This window comes from Leucoraja erinacea, chromosome 29 (genome assembly GCF_028641065.1).
Source record: "Leucoraja erinacea ecotype New England chromosome 29, Leri_hhj_1, whole genome shotgun sequence".
Classification (NCBI taxonomy): domain Eukaryota; kingdom Metazoa; phylum Chordata; class Chondrichthyes; order Rajiformes; family Rajidae; genus Leucoraja; species Leucoraja erinaceus.
In genome coordinates this window covers 17,660,101-17,677,848 of record NC_073405.1, presented here as the reverse complement: position 1 = coordinate 17,677,848, position 17,748 = coordinate 17,660,101, and the positions used below count along the sequence as shown (strand labels likewise).

Below are 17,748 nucleotides of genomic sequence, written 5' to 3'. Positions count from 1 at the left end.
ATACAACCATAAATGAGCATGCATCGCTCATAACTTTCTAATTAGGACATAATCAAGTGCCGTGCTTCTGCAGATACTGGAATATTCAATTTAAATCAATAAATATTCGTGAAACAATCCAGTATACCTATCTTTGGAAAGATCTTGAAAACCCTGTGCCATTAATGCCAATCATACAGAAACTGTATTTCATTCACTTTACTTTAACATTGCATTCATGACTTTCGAAATGTGCCCATGGTGGGTGGAATATGTACATCAGTGTTGAGACAGTGGTAAAAGACTTTTGAGTATATACGCGCCATGTTCTGGTGAGATCACCCAGAAGAAAAAGGAGATGGTGTCGAAAAAAAGAGTGAAGCCTGAACTAGTCCATACAGTTTTCATCGAGTTAAAAATGTATAGAGATTAAAAACTGATGCATCACAAGTGTTTCTGAAAATGTCTTTCCATGAACTAAAATAAATAGTACTCTGTTCCAGGATTCCAAACTTTCAAGTCATTAAAGGTGCAAGCTCTTCTTTACATACTCATATTTTGTATGGTAATTTAAGGCATTCCATTTAATTTGTTTAGTTCAATGTATACAAATAACACTGCCTTTTTAAACCTACTGCACCATTCTTGAATTTGTACCTTACCCTGACCACACATCTTTTATTTTATTGCTCAACTGCAAATATAAGATCTCAGATCAAGCGTACATCTCACCACATTTGCAACATTGGTTAAAATACAAACTGAAAAGAAAGGTGTCCATACTTCTCACTTTTGGCCAGTTTCCTGTACTCCCCGACTGTCATGCACTTCTTCTGAATGTTATACTGTGTGAAAAGCCCTGACTGGCCAGTCACCACCTGTTGGATTGGAGCTGGGATCATCATATCATCTATTTCTTCATACGACATCCTTGGTTTCCACTCCTTAGGTGGAATGACCTGAAAAGGATAGAACATACAACAATTAAAAGACAAAATCTGCAGTTGTTCCTATGATATACATCTGCAGTTTGAGAGTCTCAAGTTAGAGGCTACGTGTACATAGTAAACTGGTATCTACAATCCCTTGTACCTACTTGTCCATATGTTATTTGATTGCATTTGAGAAACATGCTGTGTCCTGGGAAAAACAATTATAATATTATTCAGAGTTACGCACATATTGACTGCAATATTTCAACACCAAATTATTCTGCACCACCTGCAAATGTCTTGGTGCCTGATTTCCAAATAGAATGGGTAAGCAATCCAATTTATCATTCCATTTGCATTTGCTTTTCAAAAGAAAAATCATAATATTTGTATTCCCTGTTTGTAGAACAGAATACAGGCACATAATATTGCACTGTAATAATGTAATCCATTTGCTTTAGAGTGCAGAGAAGTTTCTGACATCCTGTATTGGCACGCCTTCGCCAGAGAGGGGCACTAGTATGCCGTCAGGGCCTGGGGGGGGGGGCACTGACATGCCTTCACCACTAGAGGGAGGCATTAACACATTGTCAGCAGGCGATTCTCAATGAACAATACTGCTACTAACAAGAAACCTTCACTTTCACAAAAAAGTGCAGTGCACAGAGGACAGTAACGCAATATCTATACAATTCCATGTCAGGATGTGGTGTCTAGCCAGGCTCATAAACTATGGTTGGGAGGGACTGAACCCAAAATTGATGTTAAGAACACTGGGAGTGCTCCCTCGACATTTTAGTCATTGGTTGTGTTTCCACATTCATCACTCCTGCATAACAACTGATAACTTGTCCAAGATTCTTGCAAAGTTGTTTATTTTAGATGGATGGGTTTTAAAATGAAAAACCTAGAGACATTAAGCGGCAGCAATATGAACATAAACCATGCAACTCCAAATTACTGGAGGTACATAAAACAATGTTTAATGTGGGGCATCAGACGGTGGAATAAATGACAGCAACTTCTATTTATAAAACATTGCCAACACAACAAAATTCTCAAGGTGTTTCCATAAGAGGTATCAAACAAGCAAGACACAGAGCAACTGACAGATAACCCAAATCTTGTTCAGAAGGGGCAGGTTATAAGTTCAGCCTTAATGGAGAGAGGAGAGAAGAGGCTAAAAAGGGAAAAAAATTGAATTTAAGGCCTTAACAGGTGAAGGCACATGTGCTCTGTGATTAAACATGGGCCTGATCAAGGGAATAGAAAATATCTTGGAGAATACAGGGCTGCAGCCAATTAGAGATAGGGATGACTGAAGCTTGAAGAATTTTAGAATCAAAGCCATGATGGAAAATTGTTTAAAACCATTGTCTTCAAACAATGATTCTATGATAAGGCAGCCAATATTAAAGACTCGCACCATCCTGACCGTGCTTTCATTTCATCATATAATTGGGAATGTGGTACAGAAGCCTGAAGGTCTTGTACACTACACAACACTAGCCTCAGCAACTCCAATCCTCTATGGACTGTGATAGACACAAAAAGCTGGAGTAACTTAGCGGGACAGGAAGCATCTCTGGAGAGAAGGAAAGGGTGGCGTTTCGGGTCGAGACCCTTTTTCAGACTATTTTTGTTGCACTATGGGACATTAGTTTTTGCACATAATAGTGCAAAACTACGGTTATTAATTTATTCCATACTTTATACTTTTTCTGTGTGTTATTGCATTTTGCAGGCCTATTAAGCTACAACAGGTAAGAATGTCATTGCCCCGTTCCCTGTACATATGACAATTAAATTTATCTTCACTCTTCCAGTAACACGTAGTGTTAACCGAATGGGTGGGAACCACCGCAACAACATAATCAACAGACTGAGTGACAATGTTAAAATAACCGGCTACCAAGAAGGGAGCACACAATGTCAATAACCTGACTCATCCGATATCTTACCTTTGCCAGACCTGCCCGATGGGCTCCCCGAGATTCAATATAAGCAATATACTTCCCAAAATCCTTGAACTCTTCCACTGTTGGATGAAAGGTCATGATCTTGCAGTTCGGATTGGGAGGACCTGGATTCTCTGATTCCATGGCGATGCAAATTCCTATTTTAAAAAAAAAAAACAAGTTAATTAAAAGTTGCACAAATTGAGTTCCGCAAATCTGGATTTAAGATCGAGAGGGAGCGATGCATTTGCTGACAGAGTATCCGCCGCGCATCCTCCAGAAAATGGTGTTGGGCACATACAACAATGAGTGTGGATCTCATTGACACTTACTGAATAGTGAAAGTCCTGGATAGAGTGGATGTGGAGAGACCATTTCAACTTTTGGGAGCGTCTAGGACCAGAGAGCACCACCTCAGAATGAAAGGACATACCTTTAGAAAGGAGATGAGGAGGAATCTCTTTAGTCAGAAGATGCTGTCTCTGTGGAATTCATAGCCGCAGCCGGCTATGGAGGCAGAATCTGTGGGTATTTTTAAAGTTGAGATTTTTGATTAATAATATTGGTGTCAAAGGCAGGAGAATGGGATCTATCAGCCATGAGTGAATGGCAGAGTAGACGTGAAGGGCTGAATTGCCTAATTGCTCTTATGACAAAGACTTAAAGGGCTGAAAGACCCCCAGGTGCATTCAATTTTTCCAATTGTTAAAGGTTGCGCTATCAACAATGTTGTTCGATCATTAGAGTACCTTCATTTCACACGGAAACAACTGAAAAATTTAGCCTTAAGATTAATTACATGGCACAGTAGGCTTTAAAATAAACAGTATTCAGATGTATAGCTTGTGCACGGAATATACCACAAGTAGTCTGGAAAGAGGAATTTAGGCTGCCTGTTCATTCTATGCAGCTGCCAGCCCTCATTAGAAAGTGCAGGCTGTGGTCAGGAGGCAAGACAACATCATGTCATGCCAACAATGGAACATTACGTGCTGTGATGGGAAAATAAGATTAGTCGTTAACAAACCAAACTATGAAAAGGTGTGTATGTATGTGGAATGTTGAGTGTGCCAAGAAAATAAGTGTCACTGTCAACCGGGAGAGGGGAATGCGGTTACTGAGAATTTTGAATATGGCTCATCTTGCTTTCTCCCTCATTTACCGGCCAGCACGGAGGCGCAGCGGTAGAGGTGTTGCCTTACAGCGCTTGCAGCACCGGGTTCGATCTCGACTACGGGTGCTGACTGTACAGTTTGTACGTTCTCCCTGTGACCGCGAGGGTTTTCTCCAAGATCTTCAGTTTCTTGCCACACTCCAAAGACGTACAGGTATGTAGTTAAATTGGCTTGGTACAAGCGTAAATTGTCCCTAGTGTGTAGAATAGCGTTAATGTACGGGGATCGCTGGCCGGTGCGGACTCGGTGGGCCGCAGGGCCTGTTTCCGCGCTGTATCTCTAAACTAAACTAAAACTTACTTCAGTTTAAATCATAGGATGAAATCAAGCAACTCTTGAGTGAGGCAGTGTGTGCCAGATTAATTTTTTGGCAACTCTCGTCATTGACTTGGTGAGCGAGATTTTCAAATAGTTAATAATAAACAAGGATTTTTTTTAAAACACATAATAGAGTCATAGAGCGTGGAAACCGGCCCAACTTGCCTGCATTTGGCACATAAATGCAACCCTGCAATGCCAAATGAAGTCTGGTGACTGGATAGACCATACTACATAAGGATGAGTCTCAGGGTCAAATGTTTGGCTCTGCCCACCTCACAGCACTGCAGAACTATCTTCCACCCATGATGGCAGCTCAGCACCATCTTCCTGAAGGCAACAAAATATATGTTTGATGGAGAAGCATCACAACCCTCTGTAATACTACCCACTGCCTCAAAAGAATGGTAAGCAACCTCAGCCACACAATCATTCAAATACAAGGAACTTTCTGTGCATTAATGCACAGGGAGCAGAGTCCAGTTACCAACTACACAGATCTGTTGCCACTGGCTTAAAACATTGATCTATGAAGCCCATATTATGGGCAGTATGCAGAGGCTACCCCATGTAAAAATGAAACCAGGCACAAACAGTCCACACTATGAAGTTGCAAACCTGGAATGCAAGGATCTTCATGAACAATTCGAGTACCATTAGACCTGGCCACTCGGCTAATATGTTGTTTGGGAACTCGGACACTGCACTGAGTAAGCTACAACATCAGGAGATGGCCGGTTCAATTAACAAAGCAATGGATACACCACTTTCTGGAGGGGCAAACCAGAAGAGCAAAGTAATTTTCTAGATGTGAGCTAGTGCACACTAGTGCACCGTCTCATCTTATAGCATTCCAGTTCCAGAGACAAAGTCCAATATACACAATGGGGTAGAGGTGAATCATACAGTACCGTAGCTTATGGAAAGACCATTCAGAAGTCTGACAAAGGAGGGGAAGAAACTGAATCAAAGTCACTCTGACCTCAGTAGGAAGGCTACCACACAGCTCTGCACAAGCTTAGAAGCTGAGCTGCAAGTCATCATCAGCTGAGAAGAAGATGCGTCTTATATTAAACACCCACAAGATGAATACCCCTCAATAATCCATACCTGCTGCAACCCATTGTCCTCTGATGATTAATGCTTTCAGAAAGATCCTGGAAAGCACAGGCCACTTTCAACATCTGGGCAGGCACATCTTGGTGCAGGGTTCACCACCGCATTCAAAGAGCCAGAAGAGTCTTTGGTCAATTGAAGGTGTCTGAAAATCCCCAGACATGACACAGGACTCATGGTTAAGTGGTGTTCTTGCTTTCCTACATCCTTCAGAGACAGACTACCCACAGCAGGTATCTGAAGACACGAGAAAAATACCACCAATGTGTCTCCACAAAGTCCTCCAATTTCACTGGGAGAGAAAGGAACTTGTGTCTGTGCCCTGTCCCAGGCCAACATCCACTATTATACTTCAGCCACACTCAGCAAGCCACATCATTCCCATGCCCGACACCAGACTCCTAAAACGGACACTCTATACCAAGCTTTGTCATGAGCAGAAATTACCAAGGAGCAAGAGCAAAAGGTTCAAATAAATGTTCAAGACCTCCTCGAAGGAAAGCAACATCCCTCCCGACTTCTGGGAGCCTCCGACCCATTACCGTTCACAATGCAATGGGAATCTGAATCACATGCATCTGGACCACGCAGAAACTGTGCGACAGCAGACGGTCATATGCCCCATCTCACAAACGTCCTGACCGCCCTGTTAGAAAGCTCTTGTCCCATCTGTGGGAGAATCTACAGTTCCCACTTTGGCCTCATCAACTATTTCAGAACCTAGAAAAAACAAGACTGGAAAGAAGCTTATCTTGAAGCCAATGGGCCAGCTAAGGTGATGTCATACTTAACAAAAACTAATTTATCAGTTTGTGCACATACTCTCCCTGCTAGTTATATGTCACCGTAGCATTAACTGATTCCACTAACTTAAACACCGTAAAGTAATCCAATAAAACATCTTGCTTCAACTAAGCATCTACAGCTTAAAAGGTTACTAAATTATCAGCAGTAATTATGGATAGGGTGACTTTTCGGGTCGAGCCCTTCGTCAGACTGGGTCTGATAAATAACATTCCGTTATACAAAGTCTGTGGATGAAATGGAAAAGGGCTATGCTGTTGCCGTTTTGCTTTTTGAGCATTTCCACATTACTATCATAGTGAAGGTCTGCAGACAGAGCCTGCGGCGAGAATTTTGAGTATCTATGCTTGCAAACAGCCATGTAGTACGGGTGCTCCAATTATTTTGTTTGAAAAGTGGTTACTTTTGGCATTTCTGGCACTTGTCTATTAAGAATCCCGCTAACTATGTGTGCTGCACATAACGGCTATCAACACTTTTTGCAAGCAGCATAAAAACTGTTGAATGAAAACAGCACAAAGATAATTAAAACCAAACTGCACTTGTTGCAGTTGGTACACTGGCAAAGGGCAACAGACTTTAGAATCAGGTTTTAATTTGCCACCTGCTGGGAATTGATATCATTGACAGATTGAAAATACTAGGTTAAAATTCACTTACTTTGTCAACACAGAATTTGTACAGGATTACAATTTGTTAAAAGCAATAATAAAATGTATTAGCTGGAAATCTTTGGCCGTTTGTGTTATCAGAGATTATATTTTGCAGCTAAATGCCACGTTCACCTATATGACCAGAGGAAGCTTTCAAAACAACATTTATAAGCACGTCCATAACTTTCCTCAAGGCCTCTAATTTACATTTTGATACTTTGATTAGAAAATTCAAAACTCTGCTTGTGAACAGTTAAGTTGGTTCTCTATACCACAAGTTACTTTTAAATTCAGTTTGATGGCAAAGAGAGACAAGGCGAAGTGGGGATAACTACACTCTACTTTGTGGTCACATTTGTTTAGAATGCAGACGTCGCTGCAATAATGCAAAACACGTGGTAGTACACCGATAACAGAATTGTCACGGCAGGTTGATGGCAGAAATGCTCATCTCTTTGCTCCAACAGAATTCAATACCCATGTTGCATTATAAAACCAAACTCTGTGGATTCAGGATTTCAGCAGGACTAAAGCAAAAAAATTCCAGATATCTTTCCCAACTGGCCAATTTTTAGCCATCTTATATTGACATGTCTTCCCGTGGACCTTCAGCACATCAGGTTTGTGATTAAAATCTTGAGTCCCAAAGCAAAAGGGAGTGTCAAAACTAGTATTGTACTCAAGCTTCTGCTTTCGCAATAGAGACCTATCATAATATTAAACAAGTCGTTCCAATGACAACACTTTTCCTTCAACTTCAGTTTTTCAATACACTGGCTCTTTTACCATAAATTTTCTGACAGCTACAATCAAGATTAATTGCATCTGTTTTAGTCAAAAGAGACTTAACCCAGAATAATCCAATCTTCCAGTATTTGATCCAGACCCCTGAAGATCATAGATCTTCAAGTACACATACAAATACTTCAAAAATGATAAACCTTCCTGCCTATAAAACCAAACGTCAACCAGTGATTGAAAATGATTTTCTCATTCCCCTTCAGCCAGCCAGTCAATAATTGATTCTTAAATATAATAGTGAGACCACAGAGGAGAGGAGAATTTGCCCCAGTATCGAATTATTATTAAAAATTCCGTATGGCCAACTGAAACTACTCACCAATTATTTTAAATCTGTCCCATCACAGAGGATTCAAAAACAAGTCATTCCTTTTTAGTCCCAGCCTCTTGTAACTTTACACATCACAGCTTCCTTGCTCCATTGAAAGCAAACGACGTCAGCCTATCCTATCATTCCTCGTGTAAAATGTTCCAATTTTGGCAGTCTCCTCATAAATATCCCCTGCATCCTCTCCTGTATAATCACATCTTTCCTAGAAAGTGAAGACCAGCCAAACACAGTACTGAATCTGTGGTCTAAATATTGCACACAATACCAGCACAACTTTGTTTTTATACGCCTCCACAATACAAGGAAAGCATTGTGTTACTTTTTTAAACCACTTTATTATCCTGTTCAGCCGTTTTTAAACAATCTCCAAACATGCCCTCCAAGGTTCCTCTGTACCTCTCATGCCTTCTTCTTCCTTCTCATCTGCATTACTTCAGACTTCTCTGAATTGAATTCCTTTTGACACTTTCCTGCCCATTTCACCAAACAAGCCTGTTATCAACTACAAAGCAGAATTTGAATTCACCTGAAGGCTTCTTTATCATGCTCCGTACATTCATGCCTAAATTAAAAATGTATTAATATACTACAACAAAACGGGGAATGCTACAAAACATACCCAAAACAACCCTTCATCTTCCAAAAATGCCAGTTATCTATTATCTTCTGCTTACTGCTACCAGTACAATTTGGGATCAAAGTTGACTCTCTCTTATTTTAACCAGCTACCACATTGATGTCCTCATTAACCACTGTGTTACTCCACACATTATATAAACTAGTACTACTTCCGTCTGATCATAAATGATTCAAAAAGTTGGCCCCACCACCAACATATACACACACCAGACCTTGCATTAAAATTAACAACCACTCAAGCTAAATAAATGCAGAATATGGTTTATGTAAATCCGCACCATTACAAAAACATATTTGAACATTAAGAGGGAACTAATGATGACTGATATGATGACCATGGGAAGACAAGTGCCTTGGCCCCACCAATGATGTAAGATAATTCTGATATCCAAGGTGTTTTCCGAGGCAAAATAAATTAGTAGATTTATTGCTGGATAATGCCATTATTAGGAAACTACAAAAAAAGAGAAAATTTCAGATTGGAAATCGGCATACAAAATTATGATTCACATTTTCAAACTGATAATCTGCCCTCAACAATAAGAGGAGATAGTAAGGTTGTGATGTACACGGCTAATTTAGCAGAATAAAATAACGCATAATCAAAAACATAACCTACTGCCAACTTCATTGGATTTTGTCCGCTGCCACTTAAGACTTGAAACACCCTGTCCTCCACTATATTACCATCCAAACGAAGTGCTGTACATGCTAGCATGGTGTACCAGCACGTCCAAAAAGTTAAACATTATTAATTTGTTTTCTGACCACATGACACATACGTTTAATAAAAGGGTGCTTACCGGCACAAAAAAAGTCTGTAATGCTATACCCCTCCAAGTGCTCTCCTCAGGCTTAATACTTATTTTGATAAGATTTAAGCAAAACAAACAAGAATACTAATCTTCGCTCAAATTAATGCCATCTGTAATTGTACTGACCCCTTAATTTTAACACTTGATTTGACTGTATATGTGCTAATGGCTCCCAGTTGTACCAGTTAATTTCTCTTGATACTGAGCAGTCTCAGCCGAGAAATCGAGCTATGAATCATTAATTTTTAAACTAACCATCACACCAAGAAAAAAGTTACAGGATTCTGATGTATGTTGCCATCTCAGCACTACCTCGCGACAGAGATAGGGCACATGTTCTAAAATCTGTGAAATGCAGGTCAGAGACACTCCTGAAATTTGTAACAAAAAGAATGCTAGAAATATCAAGAGACAAAAGCTGAATTACTAGCATAGATAGGTAAGCATAGACCAGAAATACACTGTTAATAAAGAGAAATTGTTGAATTTGACAGTCCTGATAAGCCGTGATAGAAGATAAGATGCTAATCCTTAACCTACTGATTAGCTTCATTGGAACAGGGATTTCAAGTTACAGGCAGTTGGAAGACAGGATCATCATGTGGGTTGATAGGAGAACTGCTTTGCAGAACACCTCCAAGCTATGCATGATCTCTCTTGTGTAAAGGAGGCCACATTGTGAATGCAGAGTGCAATATACGAGATGGGTAACACATTAGAATCACTGAAATATACAGGAAACAGGCCAGTTTGAAAACGCAAACCTCCACATTCATGGTCAGTTTCTTCTCAGCTGTTATCAGGCAACTGAACCGTCCTCTCACCAGCTAGAGTGTGACCTCATCAGAGACCTTTGGATTATCATTAATAGAAATTTATCTTGCACTAAATACCATACCCTTTATCCTGTATCTGTACACTCTGGACGGCTTGATTGTAAACATATAGTCTTTTCATTGACTGGATAACACGCAACAAAAATCTTTTCACTGCACCTTCGTAATGTTGTTACTTGTTCATCCCAGTTTGGCATTGTTCATCCCAGTTTGGCATTGTTCATCCCAGTTTGGCAAAAGAATAAATCAGGGAAGGTAGTACATCCATGGATAACAAGGGAAATCAGGGATAGTATCAAAGCGAAGGATGATGCGTACAAATTAGCCAGAAAAAGCAGCATACCGGAGGACTGGGAGAAATTCAAAGACCAGCAGAGGAGGACAAAGGGCTTAATTAGGAAAGGAAAAATAGATTATGAAAGAAAACTGGCAGGGAACATAAAAACTGACTGCAAAAGTTTTTATAGATATGTGAAAAGAAAGAGATTAGTTAAAACAAATGTAAGTCCCTTGCAGTCAGAAACAGGTGAGTTGATCATGGGGAACAAGGATATGGCGGACCAATTGAATAACTACTTTGGTTCGGTCTTCACTAAGGAAGACATAAATAATTTTCCGGAAATAGCAGGGGACCGCGGGTCAAAGGAGTTGGAGGAATTGAGTGAAATCCAGGTTAGCCGGGAAGTGGTGTTGGGTAAATTGAATGGATTAAAGGCCGATAAATCCCCAGGGCCAGATAGGCTGCATCCCAGAGTACTTAAGGAAGTAGCTCCAGAAATAGTGGATGCATTAGTAATAATCTTTCAAAACTCTTTAAATTCTGGAGTAGTTCCTGAAGATTGGCGGGTAGCAAACGTAACCCCACTTTTTAAGAAGGGAGGGAGAGAGAAAATGGGGAATTACAGACCAGTTAGTCTAACATCGGTAGTGGGGAAACTGCTAGAGTCAGTTATTAAAGATGGGATAGCAGCACATTTGGAAAGTGGTGAAATCATTGGACAAAGTCAGCATGGATTTACGAAAGGTAAATCATGTCTAACGAATGTTATAGAATTTTTCGAGGATGTAACTAGTAGCGTGGATAGGGGAGAACCAGTGGATGTGGTGTATCTGGACTTCCAGAAGGCTTTCGACAAGGTCCCACATAAGAGATTAGTATACAAACTTAAAGCACAAGGCATTGGGGGTTCAGTATTGATGTGGAAAGAGAACTGGCTGGCAAACAGGAAGCAAAGAGTAGGAGTAAACGGGTCCTTTTCACAATGGCAGGCAGTGACTAGTGGGGTACCCCAAGGCTCAGTACTGGGACCCCAGCTATTTACAATATATATTAATGATCTGGATGAGGGAATTGAAGGCAATATCTCCATGTTTGCAGGATGACACTAAGCTGGGGGGCAGTGTTAGCTGTGAGGAGGATGCTAGGAGACTGCAGGGTGACTTGGATAGGCTGGGTGAGTGGGCAAATGTTTGGCAGATGCAGTATAATGTGGATAAATGTGAGGTTATCCATTTTGTTGGCAAAAACAGGACAGCAGACTATTATCTAAATGGTGGCCGATTGGGAAAGGGGGAGATGCAGCGAGACCTGGGTGTCATGGTACACCAGTCATTGAAGGTAGGCATGCAGGTGCAGCAGGCAGTAAAGAAAGCGAATGGTATGTTAGCTTTCATTGCAAAAGGATTTGAGTATAGGAGCAGAGAGGTTCTACTGCAGTTGTACAGGGTCTTGGTGAGACCACACCTGGAGTATTGCGTACAGTTTTGGTCTCCAAATCTGAGGAAGGACATTATTGCCATAGAGGGAGTGCAGAGACGGTTCACCAGACTGATTCCTGGGATGTCAGGACTGTCTTATGAAGAAAGACTGGATAGACTTGGTTTATACTCTCTAGAATTTAGAAGATTGAGAGGGGATCTTATAGAAACTTACAAAATTCTTAAGGGGTTGGACAGGCTAGATGCAGGAAGATTGTTCCCGATGTTAGGGAAGTCCAGGACAAGGGGTCACAGCTTAAGGATAAAGGGGAAATCCTTTAAAACCGAGATGAGAAGAACTTTTTTTCACGCAGAGAGTGGTGAATCTCTGGAACTCTCTGCCACAGAGGGTAGTTGAGGCCAGTTCATTGGCTATATTTAAGAGGGAGTTAGATGTGGCCCTTGTGGCTAAGGGGATCAGGGGGTATGGAGAGAAGGCAGGTACGGGATACTGAGTTGGATGATCAGCCATGATCATATTGAATGGCGGTGCAGGCTCGAAGGGCCGAATGGCCTACTCCTGCACCTAATTTCTATGTTTCTATGTTTCTATGTAATGGTGCCAAAAATAAAATAAACAATTTCTTCACGAACAAATGAGCATTTTTCTGTATTGAACCCATCATCCACCCCTTTGTCCATTCTACCCATAAGCCAAAACAATTCAAGCACTTCTTAAATGTTGTCAGCAACCTAGCTTCAACCACTCTCCTAGGCAGTGCCTTCCAGATACTTATCACTCTCTATGTGAAGACGGCGGACTTGAATCTCTTTCCCCTTACCCTGTGCTCTCTGATTTCATTTACTGCAAATTTCTTGCAATCTACCATAATCTATGTACTTCAATTTCATATACCTCAATCATGCAACTTTAACCTTCTCTGTCTCAATAAGAGCATTCCAGGCTTTTTCAGTCTCTCTTCATAACTGAATTACTCCATCTCAGACAACATCCCGGTGAATCTCCTTTGCACCCCCTACAGCATTATCACATCCTTCCTGTAGTGTCATGAACAGACCGCACAATCAGATCTCAGCTCGAGTCCTAAGGTTTGATAAAATTGAAGCATATTTTCCCTTTTCTGTATTAATTGGCTCAACTAATTAAGGGCAATATCCCATACGCCTTCTTAATAACTTTATCTGCATTGCTGTCTTCAAGAATTTATGGACATACACTTTACTCTGAAATGCACAGCACAATTACACTCACCATGTGCTGTGCATTGGAAGAGGAGCATATATAAACATGGAAGCTGTGCTTTGACTTTAAGTTACTAAGACATGACCAGCAGTGGGCTATGTCCAGTTGAATGAAGATCACACAGCTACAATAGCAAGGTATGTTCCTTTGAGCTGGCAAATTAAAAGATCCTGCTACGGCTGTCTTTTTGGCACGAGCACAACAATGAGTAGTAATGCTAACAAAAGGACCACACAAGGTTTCTCATTAAAGATTACACATAATAATTCAGGACAGTAATCAGTAATTTCAAATTCATGTTTATCTGATTTAAACGACACGCTATGGTTATTTCTTGTTCAGTTTATTAAGTTAAAACATGATGAGATTATATAAAAGTACAAAACATAAACAACATGCAAATCCCAATTAAACCAACACAAGCAGCTTTAGAGGCAGCATGTGCATTGGTAGAGCTCAATTTTCTCCAAGGAGCTTGACAATTTATCCGTGACCATCTGTTTTTTATATTTTGTAAGACAGTCACATGACACTTTGCCTACCGTATATATTAGAAGACAGTTGGTACTATTTCATGAGTAGACACGACAAGTAAATAGATGTTTTGCACCTGCAATTAAGAATAGGGAGGTGCGTTAGGAGTGTTGATTACAGGGAGTACTCCAGATCTCAAAATATCACATTGTATTAGCTACCAAGGAGACCAGTCAAGAATGTCTTTTAAACGGGACATAGAAAATTTATAACGCTTTTCTGATTTTCTTCTCATGTCTGATGAAATCATCAACACTCATATAGCCTGGCTCTCTGGTAGTTTACCCAAATAGCAAAAACCTTGCATGTATTTCTGAACAAATCCCAACAGACTTGCAGTTGCCTTGCAGCCAAAGTGAGGCGCATCCCTTTAGAGCATCAGTAGAGGTGCATTTTGAGCTTGGGCCACTGGGTGTAGATCAGGAGCGAGATCGCTGGTGAACTTGCACTCCTAAACAGTCCGCCAACAATAACTGTAGCATTTCTGTTCTTGGCCTGACTTAGTTACAAGATCTGGACCTTCAGGTGTAGATTGTTTAGCATAACAACACACTGCTCCTTTATCAATAAGCTACTGGAACTCAATATAAGAAATCCATGAGGGTTTCTGGAAATCATGCACCATCAATGTTCATAAATCATAGGAGCAGAGTTAGGCCATTCGGGATTAGATTAATGTCCATTTAATTTGGATTATGTTCCAAGCAACCTCACTTTTTTTCACAAACAGCATTTCCATGATTTATATAATTATTTTAAATATCTCTTGACATGTACCTAGAAAAACTAATCACACTAAAGAGTTGAGAAATGTAGCTAATTCATCAGTCAAAATAAATTCTAATACCATTACTCTTTGCAATTTCTTTGCACCATCTACAGCACCATCAAGTCCTGCCTTTAGGGTATCAGAACTGCAGTCAGACCTCGCCTTGATGAGGTAAACAAATGAAAGCTTTAAATGAGGACATTTGAAGACCAAGGACCAGCAGAGGGACTACTTTTCCCATAGAAGGCTTAAGAAGTTCGGCATGTCACCAACAACTCTAACTCTAAAATCCAAGACCGCAATAAATTGCAGAGAAGTGTGGGCACTGCCCAGACCATCACATAAGCCAACCTCCCTTCCATTGACTCCATTTTTACCTCACGCTGCCTCTGCAGGGCCACCAGCATAATCAAGGATGAGTCCACCCTGGCTACTCCCTCTTCTCCCTTCTACCATCGGGTAAAAGGTATAGAAGTGTGAAAACACACAACTACAGATTCAGGGACAGTTTATTCTCAGTTGTTATCAGGCGACTAAACTATCCTACCACAACTTAGAGAGCAGTCTAGCAACTAGAGAACATATAAAATTCTTAAGGGATTGGACAGACTAGATGCAGGAAAAATGTTCCCGATGTTGGGGCAGTCCAGAACCAAGAGTCACAGTTTAAGAATAAGGTGTAGGCCATTTAGGACTGAGATGAATACAAACTTTTTCACCCAGTGTTGTGAATCTGTGGAATTCCCTGCCACAGAAGGCTGTGGAGGCCAATTCACTAGATGTTTTCAAGAGAAAGTTAGATATACCTCTTAGGGCTAACGGAATCAATGGATATGGGGGAAAAGCAGGAACGGGATACTGATTAGCCATGATCATATTGAATGGCGGTGCTGGCACGAAGGGCCGAATGGCCTACTCCTGCACCTAGTTTCTATGTTGGTCCTGAACTACTATCCACCTCATTGGAGATCCTTGGACTACCTTTGATTGGGCTTTACTAGCTTTAACGTGCACTAAACGTTATTCACATTATTCCCTTCATCATTTATCTAGACACCATGAATGACTAGATTGTAATCATGTATTGTCTTTCTGCTGACTGGTAAACACACAACAAAAGCTTTTCACTGTACCTCGGTACACATGCCAATAAACTAAACTAAACTTATGAGTGACCAGTACCTGGAGAGGGAATGGAGATTGGCATCAGAGCTGAAAAATGGAAGAGGGCAGCTTAACCAAGGGAATAGCATTTAATTAGAATTAGAATTAGATTCCTTTATTGTTATATTGTAGTAATCACAGTACTACAAGCAATCAATACCTTGAAATTACAAGTAAAAACCCAAAACATAAAATTTATAGAATTTCAATGCTTGACTTTCATTATCAAACAAAAGCCCAGTAAAAAAAAATATTCTGGTTTTATTTAAAAGAACAGGATGTACAATCAGTACAATACAGTACAAAATAAAACAACGTACATCAAAGCAACCATATAATTTAAAACAAAACTGGCTATAACGGCAGAAGTCAGAAGAACCTTACATGGTTTACAGACAATTAAATAATTTTTTGTCGTAACTGCTGCATAGATAAATTTTCACACAGCACCGTCCCAGAAACAAGGATCAAGTTGTGTTGCTAATAATCTTGCCTGGAACACAGAGAAGTCATCCTCCGCTCTTCCTCAAATGTCATAACATTTTCATATACACTCTAAGGAAAGAGTGTGCCTCAGGAAAAGAACATTACCTTTATTAGTGGAATACTTCATGTACTGTACTGAAATATGCACCTGAATTATGCATTCAAATCCATGGGATAAGATTTACATTCAATGCTTTCTAATTCTGAGACAAGAATACGACCAATAAATCAATGCTGACAGATACACAGGAAATTGAAAAAATCTTCTGCAGAAAGTAGATAGAATATATAAAAATATGACCTAATCTCTTTGTTTTGGGATTCCTTTGGTCAATTTACCCACAAAATGCGCATTTGTATCTTAATCAAGCCGGATTCGAAGGAAATTCACTTTATAAATGAAGCAAATTACAATACGGAAGACATTTTGGAGTAATACTCAGTCACCATACCCATCAACTTCTTTCAAACAGTCAGATAATAAAATGTCTTTATGAATTTCAAATACAAATACATTCCAAACACAGGATTTTTTTATGCAGAAAGCACCCTTCAAGTAATTCACATAAATGTTAAGGATAGCAAACAGTGATGGATAAGAGAGCCAAATGGGTCTTTCTATAGGACTACTAAGCAGTTGGGAGAGAAAAAAATCTGGAAAGTGGAAACATATACAGATTTTAAGCAATGGTGCAAGTAAAAGGGGGGGGGGGGGGGGTGGCAGGTAATTGTAGATAGAAGCAAGCAGTCTAGATGTTGACTGTTATGTTTCAACACTCAGTTGAGAATCAAATTGTACATACACCATGTTCAAGTTCACATTTATTGTCACATGCACCAATTGGTACAGTGAAATTTGAGTTACCACAAAGTCATACAAATATAAAGAACACAATACACAATTGAATTTAACCTGTCAGCTACGAGATTATGGAATGAATTGCCTCTAGACGTTAAACAGGCCCCTTCTCTAGCTGTTTTTAAATCACTCCTGAAGACACATCTATTCTCCGTGGCCTTTGTAGACCAGTAAGGTGTCGACTTATTTATTTACTTGATTTTACTGCGTGGTTCATACTCGTGTTTTATGTCTTTAAATTTATTGTTGAATTTCGTATATAATTTATGCGCCTCGTGTTAGCTGTATGTTCTGTTGTTCTGCCTGTTTTATGATGTCTTGCTTATTTTTTTTTTTTGCACAGCACTTTGGTCAGCTTTGGTTGTTTTTTTAAGGTGCTTAACAAATAAAGTTATTATTATTATTGTAAACATCCACCACAGCGGAATCAACATTTCTCACTGTGATGGAAGGCAATAAATTTCAGTCATCTTCCTCTTTGTTCACCCGTGGTCTGGGCCTAGAACCCTCCGCAATCGTCACTGAGGACGGCCCGATTTACAGGCCCTCTCGCCGGGATCGGAACACACACTGCGGCTTCAAGTTTCCGAATCGGCCACTGCTTTCAAAATCCATAG

At 40.1% G+C, this 17,748-nt stretch overlaps 1 protein-coding gene across 2 annotated transcripts in view; it reads right to left on the bottom strand.

Annotated features, from left to right (window-relative positions):
* The window catches only part of kdm4b (lysine (K)-specific demethylase 4B), a 280,148-nt gene that overhangs the window by 242,008 nt on the left and 20,392 nt on the right, over window positions 1–17,748 (bottom strand). Inside the window, exons 2-4 of one of the 2 annotated variants that reach the window (XM_055658796.1) lie at window positions 13,862–13,929; window positions 2,873–3,027; window positions 763–938 (exon numbers count right to left, since the gene is read on the bottom strand). In XM_055658796.1, coding sequence (XP_055514771.1) covers window positions 763–938; window positions 2,873–3,013 — 317 coding nt within the window. In that variant the 5' untranslated portion in view covers window positions 3,014–3,027; window positions 13,862–13,929. The remainder of the gene's footprint in view (window positions 1–762; window positions 939–2,872; window positions 3,028–13,861; window positions 13,930–17,748) is intronic. The other variant, XM_055658797.1, reaches the window with a different exon arrangement.